The sequence below is a fragment of the Schistocerca cancellata genome, chromosome 7 (genome assembly GCF_023864275.1).
Source record: "Schistocerca cancellata isolate TAMUIC-IGC-003103 chromosome 7, iqSchCanc2.1, whole genome shotgun sequence".
NCBI classification, from domain to species: domain Eukaryota; kingdom Metazoa; phylum Arthropoda; class Insecta; order Orthoptera; family Acrididae; genus Schistocerca; species Schistocerca cancellata.
In genome coordinates, this window is record NC_064632.1 from 306,728,188 (window position 1) to 306,748,668 (window position 20,481).

Sequence of the window (20,481 nt, forward strand, 5' to 3'; positions counted from 1 at the left end):
CAGACTGACCACTTGATTGGGGAATACCAAGCAGGCTTCCTTAAAGGGCGGTCTTGTGCGGAACAAATTTGTAACCTGAAAATGATTTTACAACACAAACAGAACCTGATCATTACCTTTGTCAACTTCAAAAAGGCCTACGACTCTATCGACTGGAAAACTCTCTTCAAAATTCTAGCAGAATACAAAGTAGATAACAAAACATGGGCTATCATAGAGCAAACTTTAACCAACATGACCTCCAGAGTAAAGTTCTGTGGGAAACTATCACAGCCCTTTGAAATTCGCACAGGTGTCTGACAAGGTGATGGCCTCTCACCTCTCCTTTTCAATCTGGTGTTAGATAAGGTAATAAAAGGATGGGAAACATCACAACAGGGGATAACCTTAGGAAACCTACAGATTAAATGCCTGGCTTTTGCAGACGATTTGGTGATAAGTCACGAAAGGTATAAAAGAAACAAAAGATGCTATTGAAAAACTACAAGAAATCGCTTCCAAAACTGGAATACAGATCTCTTACAAAAAGACACAGTTTATGAGCACAAAGAAACTCTCATCTCTGAACACAAAATGGCGAACTTCAAATACCTCAGTGAAACACAACAAATGAGTGGACATAACAGAGACTCAAATGAAGAAAGAAAAACTAAACTGGACAAGGCATACAAAGTAGGGTGGAATCATTACAACAAGAAGTCTATCTCACAAAAAGCCAAATTACACCACTACGATACGGTGGTGCTCCCCGAGGCACTATATGCAGCAGAGACCACACTAATCCTAGGGCATACACATATCAGACAACTAGAAAAAGTAGAACGGAAAATACAACTAACAACAATGGAATATGGATCAAGAAACCTACAGAGGAACTATACAAATATATGGAGACAATCACAGAAAAGATTAGAAACGCAGACTACAATTCTATGGACACCTATACAGAATGCAGACAGACCAAACAGATCTTTGACTGGGTAACCACTAGAAACAACAAATTGGTGGCAGAGGTAAAAAACGACCTGAACCAACTCAACATAACAGCAGACACAATAAACGACAGAATAAAATTCAGAAACATCATTAAGAAAAGTAAACTACATGAGGTACAATGTGACAAACGAACAGGCGTAAAATGGACTGAAGAACACAAGCAAGATCACAGCCAGAAGATGAAAGAAATATGGGCAACCAAAAAGGCAATCAAGATGAAACCGAAGACACAAAGCCAACAAGAAGCATGGACAGAGGACCAGAAACAGAAACACAGCGTGCAAATGAGGTAAGTTTGGGCAGCAAGGAAGGCAGCAAAAGGAACGGGCCATGTAGTTTAGCCCAAATGCGCTCTTTAAGGGCGACTCAGACAATCCAAAAAGGATAGTTGCTACTCACTATATAGCGGAGATGCTGAGCCGCAGGTAGGCACAGGAACAAGACTGTCACACAATAAACTTTCAGCTAGCGTGGCCTTTGTCAAAAATAGATGACACACACACACACACACACACACACATGCAAATGCAACTCACACACACACACACACATGATCACAGCCTCTGGCAGCTGAAGCCACACTAATGTACAGTAATGTACAAAGGCCTTGTTGGCCAAAAGATTATTGCATGACAGTCTTTTCATTGTGACTATCTGTGACTCGATATCTCTGCTATATGGTGAGTAGCAACTATCTGTTTAATAATAAAGGGTAATCATTGTTACTAAAAATATCTACAAGTTCTTGCGATTTACTTGACAGTTTTACATGATACTCCAATACACATTGTGTGGGACAAAGACTATATATATTTTTTTATATGACAATGTATGAGTTCTCTATTAAATCTGGTTGTGAGAAAGAAAATGCTGTGTTCTGCTGTGAAAGTTTGTGGTTTCAATTTCTTTCTTGCATTCAGTTTCAACTGTGATGGGGCATGTAAACCATTATATATTTCTCCCATACATATTCATTCTCCTTTACTTGTAGACACTGTAATAAAACTGGTTATAGTGAGATAAATGTCCTAACTGATCTTGGATCGTATGAAATGACCGATTCTCCAGTTGAAGACTCAAATCCAGAAATCCACTACCATATTGCTGCACAAAAATGTATAAACATCAACATATATATGAACACTTAATATAATTACAATGATGTTTATGTACTTCTTAAAAAGATTAACAATGATAAACAATTATTTGCATTTTATTTATGACATGTATGTTCCAAAGACGATTTTGCAGAAACAGATCAATATGTGATAGTATTTTCTTTGTTACGTGTTGTCAGAGGTAAATCTTTGTCTTTGGGTAGTTATTAGTATAACTTGGAAGTATGAGGACAGAGTACAACTTATGTGTCCAGCTCAGCCACCTCATTAACAAATCAGAAATATACACATTCATGCAATGTGCGTGTGCTTGTGTGTGTGTGTGTGTGTGTGTGTGTGTGTGTGTGTGTGTGTGTGTGTGTGCTCTCTACATGTGTAACATAGTTCCTGTATTATTTTATGCATTTATAGCATAGTCATCCTTTTTTTGGTATTTAATAAGTTATAAATTTTGTAATCTATGTTAGATATTGTTAAGTTTAATTTTAATTAAGAATAACTGTATGTCCAGGGCTAGGCATAGCGTATAGTGCTACAGGAACATTCTGGAATGGAAAATTATCTTAGTGGGTATATGGAGAAAAAAGGTTTAATACTAATTTTATAGAAAATGAGGCTCCATTGAAGATGTGCTATGTCTGGTGGGATGATATGTACCAGTGAATGAAGAAGAATATGAAGTGACGAAAGAATGGATTGGCAGAAATATTGATGCACTGGATGCGTGCACACATTGTTCACACCAAAATGATGACTGTGGTATGAGAATAAAAACAAGTCTGGTCTAAGGACAGACTAGAATACTTGAAAGATATGGTGGGTGGTGGATCACATTTTGGGGGAATTAGTGATAATTTTAATGAGGATAGTCATCATTTCAGTGAACAGTGAAGGAGAGTGTAAGCTCTAGTGGATGATGCAATTTTTCAGCATGTGGAGATGTACCATCTTCATTAACTAGCCACAGGTTATAGGGAAGACCACAAATGACAAGACAGTGCCAGGCAAGACAAACAACTGATAGGCAACATATTGGATGCCATGTATGGGAACCGAATAACATGCATATCAGCCACTACCACGCACTCTGTGACAGTCGAAAACTAAAATTTCTATACAAGGATAAAGGGAGCTAGAATAAATCAAATTCAGCAAATGAAATTATAATATTGCACATGTAACCATACAGGAGTGACTATTTTAGAAAAGTGTGGATTCTGGAACATGGGAGTTCTTCTGATACCATTTTGTGAAGCCAAGAGAAAGGGGTATTTGAAAAAAAAAAAAAAAAAAAAAAAAAAAAAAAAAAAAAAAAACTCCATGCTTTTGGGTTATTTGACTATAGATTTTTGTATGATCGTGAGAGTACAAAATCTCAGTTGTTTTTGGAAGGGAGGAGAATGTGGAGACATGAGATATTTAAATCACTAGATTGGCTAACTCTAGGAGGAGGAAATTAACATGGGGTCAGAGGTGCTTGGCAATTGCTGAGTGTGCAAAGTCTTTGGTGAGAATTCAAGGAGTGTTCCAAAACCTTGTCAACCCCAAGACTATACAAAAAAAGATGTTGAACACTGGAGAAATTGCACAGTCTGTCAGCAGATGTGAAAATGACTTGGATATACAGAATTATAGTAGAAGAATTAGTCATAACACAGACTACTATTGGAGCTTCTTTGTGATGTTTGGGATGCTATGAGTGGTGGAATTTTTGGTTAGTGTCTTTATGTATTTATGATGCAAATTTACTCTGCAAATGTTAGGCAGAGAAATTAACTTGCCACTATAGTAGTAGTGATGTTGGAAATTGGCATTAAAGGAAAAACATCACACTGTCACTTACATCTCACCCAGTAACTGTTCTCAGAGAAAAGAACACCTGAAGTGTAAGGGCTGACAACTGAATGGTCATTTTTATCAATAAGAACCAGAGTAAAAGTCAAAAGTCCTCTCTTGACTTGCAGTTGAGCTTTTAGCATTCCAGCCATCTTATTTTGAGTGACTGTAATGAGTAAGTTCAGGTGATCACCATGCACAAGGCATGAAATGTTGGGATGAAGTACAATCCAGACAGACAGATATTTTTCCTACATTTTAATCCTGTGCCAAAGGAATGAGTTAATTTTATTAAATGGGAACATGGAAAATCCAAAGTCTTACTCCTTCCCTAGAAGGTAGAACCATAATCAACAGACTAATCAGAACACACACAAGGAAAAACAATCACACACATATTATAAGAATATATTTTCCCATCTAGTGTTGTACTTGTTTGTTAAGAGTGGGTGGTGCTCTGTGGCTGTTTGATGAATGTGGTTAGAGTATCTGAAACATGGAAGGGTATGGCACAGGAGACCAGGTTTTGAAAATTGTTCCTGTCTAAAACTTTGATACTTTACAATATTGTTGAGACTTTCATGGCCTTTTGTTGATGTATTGCCTTTTGGCTTTTATCTTGAGATCTTGTTTAAGAATTTTTCTGACATTTTGCCAGCAGAAGTGGCTGGCATTGTTAAAGGTTCACCTTTACCAGCCACAGAGGGTGAATGTTTGACAGTGCCAGCCATTTGTGCTGGTGAAACACCAGAAAAATCATGAAACACACATTGGTGATGATTCTGAGACAAAACCCAGCAAACAACACATCTTTAACATTGTCTTTAGCCTATTGAGAGAGGGATTTTTGACCATCGTAAATGTGCCATCCACAGTTGGTATGGCTGTAATGAATAGGCTTTAGGCAAGGAAATAATGACAGTTATCATAAAGGTGACACTGATGGTGGCTGGTGGGTTTAGTATGGATGTAAGGTTCTCCAGAGGCATCTGAGTTCAACACTATCAGGGAAAACTCACTGGGCCAGAGCGCACCTTGTGAAATGGATAGTAGAGATGTTGAGGATACAGAAGGAATGAGTAGCGCATATCATACCTGTGACTGTTTCCCCAAAATGGGAATATATTGGTGATCTGGAAATTGATTCAAGCCGTTTGAGCTGCCTGGATGTTGCTACATAAAAACGCTGGAACAAAATAAAATCTGGTTCTCAAATGAGTCACCAATGTTCATATTTTAAAAAATAGAGTTTTAAGGAACTAACCTGCATGAAATAGTATAGAAGTCCAATTGGTAAAAGAAGTATCATAAATATTGGAGTGCTACAGCTGATAACAATTATGATTGACAGTACCTGGAATGAAAAGGTAAATGCTTTGAAGTATAAAAATATATGAAATGATACAACACAGAACAATATATGTCAGTTCTGAGTAAATATAAGTAATAAACAAAAATATGGAAGTTTAATTCAGTGAATAACCATTTATGGTCCACTGTAGTAATTTTCCTGATGTGAGATAAAAAGAAAACAAACAATGGAAAATCCAGGATGAAATGTAAGGAGATAATGAAAAGGATACCGGTAGTCACTACTGACCATATAGTGGAGGTGCTAGTCGCAGAAAGGCACAACAAAAAGACTGTCAGAAAGTTAACTTTCAGCTAACAAGGCCTTTGTCAGAAATAGACAACAAACACACGCACACACACACACACACACACACACACGCACACACACACACACACGCACGCACATGCAACTCACACACATTACCACAGTCTCTGGGGGTGGAGACACACTGTGAGCAGCACCACATTATGGAAGAGGCAGCCAGTTGGGTAAGGAGGAAGCTGGGGTGGGGAGGAGGAAGGATAGCAGGTTGGTGGGAGGGGGGGGGGGGCACTGGAGTGGTGCTGGGAGCATGCAGGGATGAGGTGGAAAGTAGGGCAGCTATGTGCAATTGGGACATTAGACAGTGGGTGGGGGAGTGAGGAGGGTGGCTAGTGGAAAAGGAGTGAAGTAAAAAGACTGGGTTTGTTGGTGGAATAGAGGGCTGTGTAGTGCTGGAATGGGAACAGGAAAGAGGCTAGATGGGTAAGAAGAATGACTAATAAAGATTGAGGCCAGGAGGATTACAGGGACTTAGGATATATTGTAGGAACAGTTCCCACCTGAGCAATTCAGAAAAGCTCATGTTGGCAGGAAAGATCCAGATGGCACAGGCTGTGAGGCAATCATTGAAATGAAGGACGTCTTGATGGGTGGCATGCTCAGCAGTAGGGTGGCCACTTGCTTCTTGGCCACAGTTTGTCAGTGGCCATTCATGCAGAGAGATACCTTGTTGGTTGTCATGCCCACGTAGAATGCAGCACAGTGGTTGCAGCTTAGCTTGTAGAACACTTGACTGATTTCACAGGTTGCCCTGCCTTTGATAGGACAGATGATGTTTGTGACTGGACTGGGGTAGGTGAAGGTGGGAGGATGTATGTGACAGGTTTTGCATCTAGGTCTATTGCAGAAATATGAAACATGAGGCAAAGGGTTGGAAGCAGGGGTTGTGTGGGGTTGGGTGAGGATATTGTGTAGGTTTGGTAGGCAGCAGAATACCAGTGTGGGAGGGGTGGGAAGGATAGTGAGTAGAACATTTCTCATTTCAGGGCACAGCAAGAGGTAGCTGAAGTGCTGGTAGAGGATGTAATGCAGTTGCTCCAGTTCTGGATGGTACTTAGTTACGAGGGGAAAGCTCCTCTGTGGCCAGATGGTGGGACTTTGGTAGGTGTTGGGTGACTGGAAAGATAAGGCATGGGAGATACATTTTTGTACAAGGTTGGGACAGCAATTATGATCTGTAAAGGTCTCTGTGAGACCCTTGGTGTATATTGAGAGGGATGTTTGTCACTACAAATGTGATGACCGTGGGAGGCTAGGCTGTATGGAAGGGCTTCTTTCTTGGTATGGAATGGGTGGCAGCTGTTGAGGTGGAGATATTCCTGGTGGTTGGTAGGTTTCATATGGACAGAGCTACTGATATAGCCATCTTTGAAGTGGATGTCAACATTGAGGAAGGTGGCTCGATGAGCTGAGTTGGACCAGGTGAAGTGAAAGGGGGAGAAGGTGTTGAGGTTCTGGAGGAATGTGGATAGGGTGTCCTCACCTTGATCTGTATCACAAAGACGTCATCAATGGACCTTAACCAGATGAGGGTTTTGGTATTCTGAGTGCTTAGGAAGGATTTACGTGGTGGATTGCGGATCTTTCTGTTGATGTAAGGTTAGTTTGCATCTTGAGGGATCTGGGGATGATGACGAAGGTAAAGAAATTCTGGAAAATTAACAGAGGGTGATTCGTGAGCAGCAGGTGTGGATCACAGTTGGATGGAGGAGGAACTGAGTCAGGCAGAATTCAATATTGTTTGACATCCCTAATGTCCATGGTCTTACTGCCATTGAGGAGTACCTTTGGCAACACCCAACGAATTCCAAACCAACCACCTCCTTCCTTTATCCTCAGCAACAATTACTTCTCCTTTGAAGGCATTACCTACAAACAAATCCAGGCTATGGCTATGGGCATCCAGATGGCACCATCGTATGTCAACCTATTTGTGGGCCATCTAGAAGAATTCTTTCTAAGCACTCAGAATCCCAAATCCCTCATCTGGCGCAGATTCATTGACAACACCTTTGTGATTTGGATTCAGGGTGAGGACATCCTATCCACATTCCTCCAAAACCTCAACACCTTCTCCCTCATTCACTTCACCTGGTCCTATTTAACCCTTCCTCAATGTTGACCTCCACCTCAAACATGGCTATATCATTACCTCTGTCCATATCAAACCTACCAACCACCAGCAATACCTCCACTTCAATAGCTGCCACCCATTCCATAGCAAGAAGTCCCTTCCATACAGCCTAGCCACCCATGGCCATCACATCTGCAGTGACAAGCAATCACTCTCAAAATATACCAAGGGTTCTCACAGAGGCCTTTACAGATTGTAATTACCCTCCCAACCGTGTATGAAAACATATTTCCCATGCCTTATCTTTCCAGTCACTCAACACCTACCAAAGTCCCACGGTTCGGCCACAGAGGAGCATTCCCCTCATGACTCAGTACCACCGGGGACTGGAGCAACCGAATTGCACACTTCCAGTGTGGCCTCAGTTGCCTGAAACTGCAATTATGTGTGTGTGAGTTGCCATTGCATGAATGTCTATGTGTGTCTTTGTTGTCTAACTTTGACAAAGGCTATACTGGCCGAAAGCTATATTTGTGAGAGTCTTTTTGTTGTGCCTATCAGTGACTCAGCATCTCTGCTATATGATGAGTAGCAACTTTCCTTTTCACAATATTGTTGCATTCCATCCTGGATTTTCCATTGTTTGATTAAAATACCACTTTGTTTAGTCAAAAAGCTGTACCAAAAGGAGATTAGGGGGCCTGCAAGACAGTTATATCATGTGTACTGCTTGCAAATCATGCAGCAGCATGCAATACCTGGCCACCACTGTAAGCTGGAACAATAATACCTAGTGCTTAATGTGTTAATAAAGATAGATCAGAGATGGCAAAAATCTGTGCCATAGGAAGTTACAAACCAACTTCATTACACACAGTTTATGAGTTGTGATAACATTTACTTTCATTCTAAACTGGCATATTTCTCTGATGCATATAGTCTTATTCTTCCGTTTCCTTGTGTTATACTCTCTTGATGACTGATAGAGATTAACTTTAAAATGTTAAAATCTATTACTGTTTCCAGCATTTTGCTGGATAAATGGGGGTGTTTTCATTTTTCTGAATTATTTAGAAAACTGTGAAATTCTTTAAAAACATATTTAAAACATAACAGTAATAATAATAATAATAAAAACTTTATTTTTAAACACTCTGACAGATTAAAACTGTGTATCAGACCAGGAGTCAAACATGGAAACTTTGCCTTTTGGCAAAGGCCTCAGGTTCAAGTCTGGCACAGCACATACTTTTAGTCTCCCTGAATGTTTCAAATCAGAGCAGAATGAAAACCTCATTCTGGAATCTATTTTGCACATTCTCATGATGGATAATTTCAGTGACACAAACCATTTGAGGACATACTCACAAGGAACAATATTTCAGAGCAATGAACCTCATCAAATACTTAAAAAATGTAACAGCTAGGCTTAGTTTTTTGAAACATTACCACAATTTAAACAGAAACAAACTGCTATCACAATAAAGATGCATTTTCATCTGAAGAGATAGAATATAAGAGCTGGTAGTAGATGTTTCTCATCCTCCACACACACAAATGCTGATTTCTATGAATTAATGACAATCATAAGAGCAACACAAGTCATTTGGGTCAGGAACTACACAAAAGCTACACAACTTGACAGTTTGGCAATTGATTTCTTAGCCAATACACTTATTATGTAACACCAGACAAAAAAGTTCATGGCTGATCTTACAATAGTGTTTGCATAATATTGTCACACAGTTTAAACCACAATAGAATAGTTCAAATAGCTGTGATTGCTTTAGTGTTAAAATTAAGCTGGATAATCATAGCTTCCTGTAACTCTTTTGAACATTACAATTTTATTTTGATTTCACACTAAAATCACTAATTTCCTCACACAGGGAGAGAAGCCACAATCAATACATTTTATAAGTAGACTGTAAGAAAACAACATGTATAACTTAAATACTCGTTCTGTTTATCATAAATGAAAGTTCTAAAAGCAAGTTACATTAACTAATAAGTTACTACATATATTAGTTCCTTTAAGTCTCATTAACACACAGCCTGATTGCTATACTTCTTATTTTTATGTTTCACCTACATTCTGTGACAGAGATAAAATTTGACAAAATCCACTGTCATTTTTCCCTTGTGCCATAATTACAAAGCTGACTTGTTTCACATCACAGTGACAGTTCGCAATTATGAACCATAGTACATGCTGTAAGTAACATGTAACTTTCTTTTGAACTGAAAACACAAACAAAACAGGAAATTTCTAGAAAAGATAGAAATATAAATGTGATAACCATGCAAGAAAATTAGAAAGAAATGAGCAAAAGTAAAAAGATTTGAAAAAGAATTGATGAGAATCAAATTTTTATTTTATCCATCTTATTACTGTCGAAACTGCAACCTCATGAAATTCATGTGGAAGGTATAACACCTATTAATTAATAAACATGGACTCATTTTGTAGCAGTTCTGTTTATTTTTTCAAGTGAGCTACTCTTGTCATTGCTAACAACTACTGGCTATATTACCATGAAGAGTGGCACAGCCCTACAATAATGTTAGTTTTAACCTATTTCTGTGCCATTATACATCATCAGATCTTATGCTTGAAAATGACACAAAACCCAAAACTGCAATAGCACAATAAAAATTTGATAGTTAAAAGTGAACACGATACCACTCAAAAATTTATAAAAACTGTAGACTCTTATCATAAGAAATTTATACTTCTCTTTATCTTATTAGTATCATCAATTTTGGTGACAAACACACTTACCAGCAAACACAAGAATAGGCAAAGTATTTTATTTAGTATTACAAAAACTTTAGAAATTCAAAGATCGATTCAATCAGAAATTTACCATTAATAATGGTGATTTTACTTTTTACTGTAGAATAGACAGTACACAATACTATTCCATTTTTTATGCACATCTAACTTACTGTACTTAACTATGAAGCAAGAACTAAAGATATAGATTGCAATTTACAGTATTTGCAGTGGTAAAATCCATGTGTAGATAATATCACCTTGCAGTATGTGTTTGTTGCATATGATACAAACTTTACACCTGCTTGTTATTAGATTATTCTGACGTTAGTACCAAAGTAGATTTCTGGTGTGATTCTCAATATTTTAACATGGTTTAAAAAGAAAACAGACATACTAAATGTTTGAGAAACAGTCATCAAAATTTGCTGCCTTATCTACACTGCAGGATAAATTTAGCAGAATAACTGAGCTTACTGTATTTTAACACAACAGTGACCATTCCATATGATTTTTAGTAACCTGTAAATAGCATTTACTAGGCACCAAGCTCTTCATTTAGCTACAGTCAACACCAATATAATTCATACACAGTCTGCATTAACTAACACTGAATAAATAATATGAAAAAGTAATGTGTAACTTATTCAAAATATATAAAATTTCAGATTACAGGAAAGGCTGAAAAGTGAATTAAAATTTACCTGAGAAACACAAGAGAGACAATCAGCCATCTGGTAAGGTATTGTAGTGTCCATGATATCAATATCTTTTGAGAAGCGGCTGATTATTCGGCCAATGGGTGTTGTATCGAAGAACATAAGTGGCGCACGCATAATCCCATTCAACAATGTTGCATGCATTGCTTTGGCTGCGTGACAAAATCCCAGCAATGGCAGTAGAATAGTAAAGTAGGAGACAACAGCTGCAAGGAAAAGTTATTTCCAACATCCATAGAATAAATTTCTGTCCTCAGAAATTCCTACACTTAAAAAATACAAATATGAGATAATGGTAATACATAATTTTGTTGAGGGAACAACATACCAGCACTTTCTCGTTTGGTAAGTTAAAGCATCTTCTATATATATAGAACGCAAGCCTTTTGTGTTGCTGGGAGACTATGAGCCTCACTAGGCATAAAATGAATATTTAATAGAGGTAAGGATATTCTCACAATTAAATGGAGTAGTATCTTACCACTACCCATTTCATATGTGATAGAAGAACAAAGATGATAATCATTGATGCAGTAATGAATGAAACTTAGTGTAAAAGTTTATCTTACACATGCAGAACTCATATGAAAAAAGGAGGAGTTGTTATACATATTAAGACGGAACACAAGTTCCAAAAACATCGAGACACATATATTTGCAGTGATCAGCACACAGAAGTGTGTTCATGAATTAACACTGAAAATTATTCACTTTTAATTGTGACTCCATATAGATTTCCAATGGGGGATTTTAAATTGTCTGGGAGGAATTTGGATTTCTTAATATGCTGTCTGTCAGACAATTGCAAGCAGCTAATTGTAGTGATTTCACTATACATTTTTTGAAGTATTCTGATAGGAAAAATGTTCTCAGAATCACAGCAACTACCCTCCTAACATGGGTTGATAGAGAGTAGTATCCTAACTGACAATGCTTTCTTTGATGAAGCTCAAAGCAAGAAAATAGCTGTGTACCCAGTAACAAATGCTCTCTATGACCATGACACACAGTTATTTAGGATGAGTAAGATAGTGCTTTACCATATACACTGAAGAGCCAAAGAAACTGGTACACCTGCTTAACATCATATAGAGCCCCTGCACAACATGACATGGCATGGCCTCAACTAATGTCCAAAGTATTGCTGGAGGGAATTGATACCATGTATCCTGCAGAGCTGTCCATAAATCCATGAGTATGAACAGTGGAGATCTCTTCTGAACAGCACATTGCAAGGCATCCCAGATATGCTCAATAATATCCATGTGTGGGGAGTTTGGTGCACAAACCCCACATCATTATAGAGCCTCCACCAGACTGAATAGTCCCCTGCTGACATGCAGGGTCCATGGATTCATGAGGTTGTCTCCATGCCAGTACACATCCATCCGCTCAATACAATTTGAAATGAGACTCATCCAATCAAGCAACAGTCATCAACAGTCCAATGTCAGGGTTTATGGGACCAGGCGGGGTCAGGGTTTAAAGCTTTGTGTCATGCAGTTACCGAGGGTACACAATTGGGCCTTCAGCTCCAAAAGCCCATATTGATGATGTTACATTGAATGGTTCACACACTGACACTTTTTGATGGCCCAGCACTGAAATCTGAGCAATTTGTGGAAGAGTTGCATTTCTGGCATGTTGAATTATTCTCTTCAGTTACTGTTGGTCCTGTTCTTGCAGGATCTTTTTCCAGCCACAGTGATGTCAGGGATTTGATATTTTACTGGATTCCTGATATTCATGGTACACTTGTGAAATGGTTGTAAGGGAAAATCCCCACTACATTGCTGTCTAGGGGATGCTGTGTCCCATCACTCAAGTGCCGACTTTAACACCATGTTCAGATTCACTTAAATCTTGATAACCTGTCATTGTAGCAGCAGAAACCAACCTAACAACTGCACCAGACACTTTTTTGTTGTCTTATATAGAATTTGCTGACCGCAGTGCCATATTCTGCCTGTTTACATATCTCTGTATTTGAATACGCATGCCTACACCAGTTTCTTTGGTGCTGCAGTGCAGATACTTCTCAGGGGAAATCTGTTAGAATTATTTATGACTCCAGAACAAATGTTTTTAAGCATATTTTACAAGGGATGAAATGGGATGAAATTTATGATGAACTAAATCCTGACATGAAGTTTAAACTGTTCCATGATAAATTAATTTAATTATTTGAAAATAGCTTTCTGCATAACCTAACCAGAAAGGACATTAAACAGCCATGTAAAAAAACCAGGGATCCTAGAAGGATTAAAGTATCTTGTTAAAGGAAAATGGAAATGTGTCTGTTCACAAGACTGTGTAGAGATCCTGCAGTAATGGTACAGTGCAAAAACTACTCAAAAGTACTAAGAAAAGTTATTCAAAATCGAGTAACACGCACATTATGTCAGACATCAGTAATTCTGACAACAAAGTTAAGGCTATGTGAAATGTAGTGAAATGCAAGACAGGACAACTGGCCAAAGAACAGTATAACATAAATATTGAATTAAATCAAAGGGTTGTAATTGATGAGTCAGAGTTAGCAAATGTGCTTAATAATCATTTCCAAAATATAGTAGAAAATACAGGGACAAAGAGTTAAAGTGAAAAATCACAGCAGTATGCTGAAAAAGCAAGTCTTTTCAAAATCAGTCTTATGAAAGTACTATCAACTTCTCCTTCTGAAAGGAAGAAAATTAAATATTTTCTTTAAAAAAAGCTCATCTGGATTTAATAGTGTTTTCAACAGAGTACTAAAGATTTGTTCTTGTCTAAAAAGCACCATCTATCTGACTCATGTAATGCTTCACTAACTTAGGGCATTTTCCCAGAGAGACTGAAATATACCATTGTTAAACCCCTCTGTAAGAAAGGTGATGGGTTAGACATCAATAACTACCAGTCTGTTTCACTACTAACATTGTGACATCATTTTCAAAAATTTTTGACAACATGTTGTATTCTAAAATAGTATCCAAATTAAGCAACAACAAATCCTCAGAAAAAAAATCACCAAATTCTACTGAGAATGCCACTGACATCTTCACTCACCAAATTTTACAAGTATTGGTAGGTCTTTACTGTGATTTAGTTAACAGCCAACCAACTGATAATGACATATCCAACCAACAGAGCGCAGAAATTTGTACATAGTAATTCAATGAATGTAATCAGGAAAGATTCTTCTAAATGGAGAATGAGGTTCCCAAAGGTCTGCAGCTGTTCCCTAAATCATCTGTTTAAGGAATTTGGCATTTTCACCACTAATCCACAGTATATTTCTTCACTCAAGAAGTTTGTTGCAAATAATTCACTGCAGTTCAAAAGGAACAATGAAGTACACTGTGTTACAGAATTAAAGGATCTTTTTTCAAAATCCTGTGCCATTCTGATATATAAATTCGAAATTTGACTCAAAGGTGCCTACAATGAGTTTCTGTAATAGTGCAAAAGTGCAGGACCCTGCAGCATCATCCTCAGTTTTAGCGATGCTTCAAATGTAAGGTGTAGACAACCGCAAAAAAAAAGGCCACAGCACATTAGTTCATGTGAGCTGCAAGATGGTTTAATGATGTCACACTGGCACCAAATTTCACCACAATTCTGCCCAACACTACCACGGACATGTCACACAACAAGAAGGCTATCAGAGCCCCTCTCACCTACATTCCACCACTGCTTTTGATGTCTCTGAGATGGAGGTTAGAACAGCAACATCTGTGTTGAAATCTTTGGTTTTCATTTGGGTGACCAAGGAAAATATTGCAGACATAATGCTACTCACCAGGGGGTGGCATAAAGGGCATCAATGAAACCAACCCTCTTCTTGGGGCATTGATTCCCACACATTTCTTGGTCAAAGACGACAGTTAACAACCTCTGACATGACTGACACTTAAATGTTTCAACCCTTCTCTAAGAGCTTTGTGAGGCTACATCCACATGGAATGTGATCACACTTCTTTGAAGTGCAGCATGACCACAATTTTTTCTTTCGTATACGGACTGAAACCAATAGGTCCACTTTAAAACCTGCCAATGAAATTTGAATGTGATCTGAAACATCAAAGAGCACTTATGCTTTTTCAACCCTCCTGTTTTCTGCCCTCCTGTAGTGTGATTGGGAGGGAGTAGAACATTAAAATGAGCATGTATAAAACAGAAAAGGCTCCCTCTCTATATGTCCTAACCAGTATATTCTTCGAGAATTAACAAATTTCACTATAGCTCTATAGCTTTCCTTTGTACAAGCTCTTGTATTTCATGGTGTACCTTGTTCTCCAATCCTCTGTCTCTCTCACAGGTCCATAAATTTTTCACAGCTTTTTCTGTGATTGTTCATATCCGATTTTGTCATCACCCTTATTTCTGACCAGTATGTAACAGCTGGTCACACAACAGAATAATGTTCTCTTCACTTCGTTGATCTTGTAATTACAGAATACATGCATCAATATTGTTCCTGTTTATAGACTTCAGAAGACAAAAATTGTTGGCTGATGCATCACTTGTCTTTATCACCTACAGTTTGATACTTTGAGTTTGTACATTAAATATTTGGCTCTTAATGACTCATTCCGAAAAAAAGGCAACAAAACAAGTAGAACTGAAAATGGAATTTTTTTTTAAAAAAGTTGATGATGGCTTGCAAATAAAAGAATTTTGTTATGTCAGTCAATAGCATAGTAATATGGAACAGTATAAGTTCTCTTTCTCTTTTCTAATATTTTAAAAATGTTACTCCTGATGAAGCCTCTGATTAGCTACAGTAGTTTATTCCAGTCATCTATTTTCTGGATATCCAGTTACAAGGAATGGTGCCTGATTGACTGTTTGGTTGATTTTTTGTTCAGTCATTTGTTGTGTCCTGTAGATCACATCAAGGAGAACATTTATGAATTCTGGAATCATTCAAAGTATTCATTACCAAGGAGAAGTAACTTTGAGGAGCTTAGCTTGTATGTGATATTAACAATAAACCATCAATGTACTGCTTAATATTATTTGTGCTTAAGCTGTTAGATGTAACATAATAAATCAGTAGATAGCTGCTACTCTGAAGAAAAGCTGTTGATTATCTTCAACCAGTAGCTGAATTTTTATTTATGTTTCTGAGGAAGTTGTCAAGGACTTTTGTACTAATGTGTGTAACTTGCCTCTGGAACTGGATAGGGAGGTAAACTCTACATGAAAATTATTTTTGTCTATGGTATTATGATAGCATACATGATTGTTAAGATGAAACTGTTACCTACACTAAATAAAACTGTAAACTGGGGGCAGTTTGGCAATAGCCTCACTAGTACTCACTAAAATTTTCTGAGCACATTACAAACGTACCTTTTAGAAACTTTGAGAAAAATTCAGCTTGGCAGCTCCTCCATTGCCTGAAGGTGAGTGAGTGTTGAAGGGGTTAGAGAGAACCTTTGCCATTTCATTTATGTATACGTTACTGTCCCACTTACACTTGACCATAATACAAGAAGTAAAGGAATTCTGATACCTTGACAGCAAAGAAAAACCAATGATGGACAGAGCAATGAGGATACAAAAAGCTGACCAGCACTGGTAAAAAGGGAGTTTCTAGCCGTGACAAGTCTACTATTATTAAACACAGATCTTAATTTGAGGTAGAGATTTCTGAGAATGGGGCACAAAACAGTGTGGTAGTGAAACATGTCCATGGGAAAAATGGAACAGAAGAGAGTAGAAGTGTTTGAGATGTGGTGCTACAGAACAATGATGAAAATTAGGTGAACTGATAAGGTAAGAAATGAAGAGGTACGTCACAGAATTGGTGAGGAAGTGAATGCATAGAAAACACTGCCAAGAAGAAGGGATGGAATGAAAGGACATCTATTAGCACACCAGGGAATAACTTCCATAGTGCTAGATGGAGCTATAGAGAGTAAAAACTGAAGACACATCCAGCTATAGCGTCCCCAGTGAGGTAATAAGAAAACACTTAAAAAAACAGTATTTATAAAGAAGAGACATTTAAAACTTGAATGATACAGGTTTTTTTTTTTTTATAATGTACCCGTAAAATAATAATTTCTCTGTGTAAGTTTTGAGTGCAAAGAAATATAACAAAATGATCTAAAGAGACGACAAGATACACTCTTTTGTTAATTTTTCAGTCGTCTTCATTTCTTCTCTTGTCTTGGTTGTGTGTAGATGGACATCTTGCGAGTGCTGGCAAATTTAAGCATATTTGTATGAGTTTAGCAGATAATATATTGATTTAATATTATTGTGCACTTTTAATTTGTAATAGGTGATCCCGATTTCATGTCCGCCTTCCTTGAATTAACCTGCATTCAAGTAATTTACAGTTCAACAATCGCAGCGGACGATGCAGTCAACGGCAACATTATGTGGCGGTATTAACTTATGAAATTTAGCGGAAGCGAAGTATTCGCCCGCTATTAACATAATAAACATCTTTATCCACAGCCACCAGGCGTTGCAGAAAATACGTAGCTTTAAGATTCTTATTTTCAGTACCATAGCCGAGAGCCAGAGCCAGGACTCCGACTACAATACAATGGTTAAAGGAGGTAAGAAAAAATACTCTCGCGTGTGTGTGGGCCGCAATTGTAATTAATAACTAAAGATTTCTTGCTTTAAAGTAAACTGACTAGCCGAGGAAATTAATATGAAAAGTTTATTCCAATGTTCAGCTTGTATGCTCATGTTTTAAGATTCAGCGAGTCTAACATTCATTAACGTAACAAATAATTTAAAATTAATATTGTTAAAAAGGAGAACTTCACAAAAGCATTTAATCGTAAATCAAAATTGAATGAAATATCATGTTTATTAAGGCCCACCACGTAAGTTGGCAACAATCAAAATAATAATAATAATATATTAAATTACGATGGCCAACGGACACTAGATTGGCGCCGCAACTTTGGGGCCCGATCAAAGAAAATATGAAATTTACTAAATCTGACTCTATTCTAATGAATGCAATTATGTATGTGTCTAATTGTTGTAAAATATTAATTCTTATATGAATTATTTTACATGTACAACAACAAAACCACACCCTGAGGAGATCTGGAGAAGAAAAAGTGTAGAAAAGAAAAAGAATTATGAGAAAGAAAAATAAAGGTAAGGCCTATTGTGCAAGCATCCTGTGTAGCTCTGTGTGGAATATCGAACCCATGTGCACATGAGATACCTTCGGTGTTTTGTGTATTTATGTGTTTATTTTTGGAGGGGATAATTATTCATTTTGTGTATTTATATGTTTATTTTTGGAGGGGATAATTATTTGTGTGTGTATCAGTGTTAAAGATTCGTCAGTGGCTTAAAGTGAATTTATTATGGGTCAGATTGGACAAGCTAAAGCATCCGTACCAGACGAACAAAATTTTGTTAATCTGGAAAGTGAAGGTCATTTGCAATACGCAAACGAATCCCAAGCCACCGCCTCAGATAACATAATTTCCGGAGTGGAGGGCGAGGATCTGTGGACGGTGAATGACGCTCCACAGCAGAATGGGAATAGAGTAACAAGAACTCCACTGCCTGGGCAGGGGGGCCTAGCGAGTGCTAGATTAAGCGGGGCACCAGTATGCTCACCGATTGCAGACCCATTTGCAGAATTTTTGCACAGGTTAAAAGAAAGAGATAGGGAGAGAGATCAGAAACTGGCTCAGATGCTCTATGAGCAAGAGCAACAAAGAGAACAGAAAGAAAGGGAAAAAGAAAGAATGTCAGAACAGAGGGAAAAACAAAGAGACGAAAAACTGACTCAGATGCTACATGAGCAGGAGAAAAAATTAACGCAAAAGCTCATTGAGGAAGAGCAGCGCAGTGAAGCGAAGCTAGACAGTATCCAAAGTGAACTTGCCGAGATGCGGGACGCATGCATTAGAAATATCTGATCTTGTGCAAAGCTTAGCCGGCGAGATGCAAAAACTACAGATATCACAGGCTAGGCTTGAAGACAATGTCCAAACTTTAACCACCCGCATGGATAATGTGGAGATAGATGCACAGAAAAGTATTGACACATATTTGGAAGTGAAAGCTCAAAAAGTCGAAAAAGAATTTAATGAATGGTGAGAAGTAAAGGATCGCGAGATATCTTCTAAGATTGAAAGTGACGTAAAAACAGCTGTAGAACAAGCGACTGCGGCCGCAAGTGTAAATATTGATGCTAGCGCTACCGCAGTACATGCCGAATTAACACAGATCAAATCCTGTGTGACAGCGGAGTTGCCAAATTGGCAACAGGAGGTCGCGCGGAGACTGTCTGTGTTGGAAAGCAATGTAAACAGTGGCGGACAGATAATGAATCCGACTCCACGTACTGATTACTATAATAACGCTGACGGTATGCAGGGTGCGAGTGCGCAACAGCAACCTAATGTGAATTATGAGCACGAACAACATGCGATATCATGCAGTGCACATCACGAAGTAATGAAGGTCACAGAAAGTAGCAATCAGATGTGCAAAAAAGAGGACAATGTAATAAAACACAGGACATTCCAACCCTTCAATATAGCGTCCCCAGTGAGGTAATAAGAAAACACTTAAAAAACAGTATTTATAAAGAAGAGACATTTAAAACTTGAATGATACAGATTTGTTTTTATAATGTACCCGTAAAATAATAATTTCTCTGTGTAAGTTTCGAGTGCAAAGAAATATAACAAAATGATCTAAAGAGATGACAAGATACGCTCTTTTGTTAATTTTTCAGTCGTCTTCACTTCTTCTCTTGTTTTGGTTGTGTGTAGACGGACATCTTGCGAGTGCTGACAAATGTAAGCATGTTTGTATGAGTTAAGCAGATAATATATTGATTTAATATTATTGTGCACTTTTAATTTGTAATAGGTGATCCCGATTTCATGTCCGCCTTCCTTGAATTAACCTGCATTCAAGTAATTTACCGTTCAACAATCGCAGTGGCCGATGCAGCCAATGATGCCATTACGTGGCAGTATTAACTTATAAAATTTAGCGGAAGCGAAGTATTCGCCAGCTATTAACATAATAAACATCTTTATCCACAGCCGCCAGATGTTGCAGAAAATACGTAGCTTTAAAATTCTTATTTCCAGTACCATAGCCGAGAGCCAGAGCCAGGACTCCGACTACAATACAATGGTTAACAGAGGTAAGAAAAAAATACTCTTGCATGTGTGTGGGCCGCAATTGTAATTAATAACTAAACATTTCTTGTTTTAAAGTGAACTGAATAGCCGAGGAAATTAATATGAAAAGTTTATTCCATTGTCCAACTTATATGCTCATGTCTTGAGATT

The 20,481-nt window shown here is 37.8% G+C and overlaps 1 protein-coding gene across 1 annotated transcript in view; it reads right to left on the reverse strand.

The window, feature by feature from the left end:
* LOC126092472 (multidrug resistance-associated protein 1-like) overlaps positions 1–20,481 on the reverse strand; it is a 409,434-nt gene that overhangs the window by 82,907 nt on the left and 306,046 nt on the right. The window contains exons 22-24 of the mRNA XM_049908086.1: positions 11,180–11,400; positions 5,215–5,304; positions 5,046–5,136 (exon numbers count right to left, since the gene is read on the reverse strand). Of these exons, the coding sequence (XP_049764043.1) occupies positions 5,046–5,136; positions 5,215–5,304; positions 11,180–11,400 (402 nt within the window). The remainder of the gene's footprint in view (positions 1–5,045; positions 5,137–5,214; positions 5,305–11,179; positions 11,401–20,481) is intronic.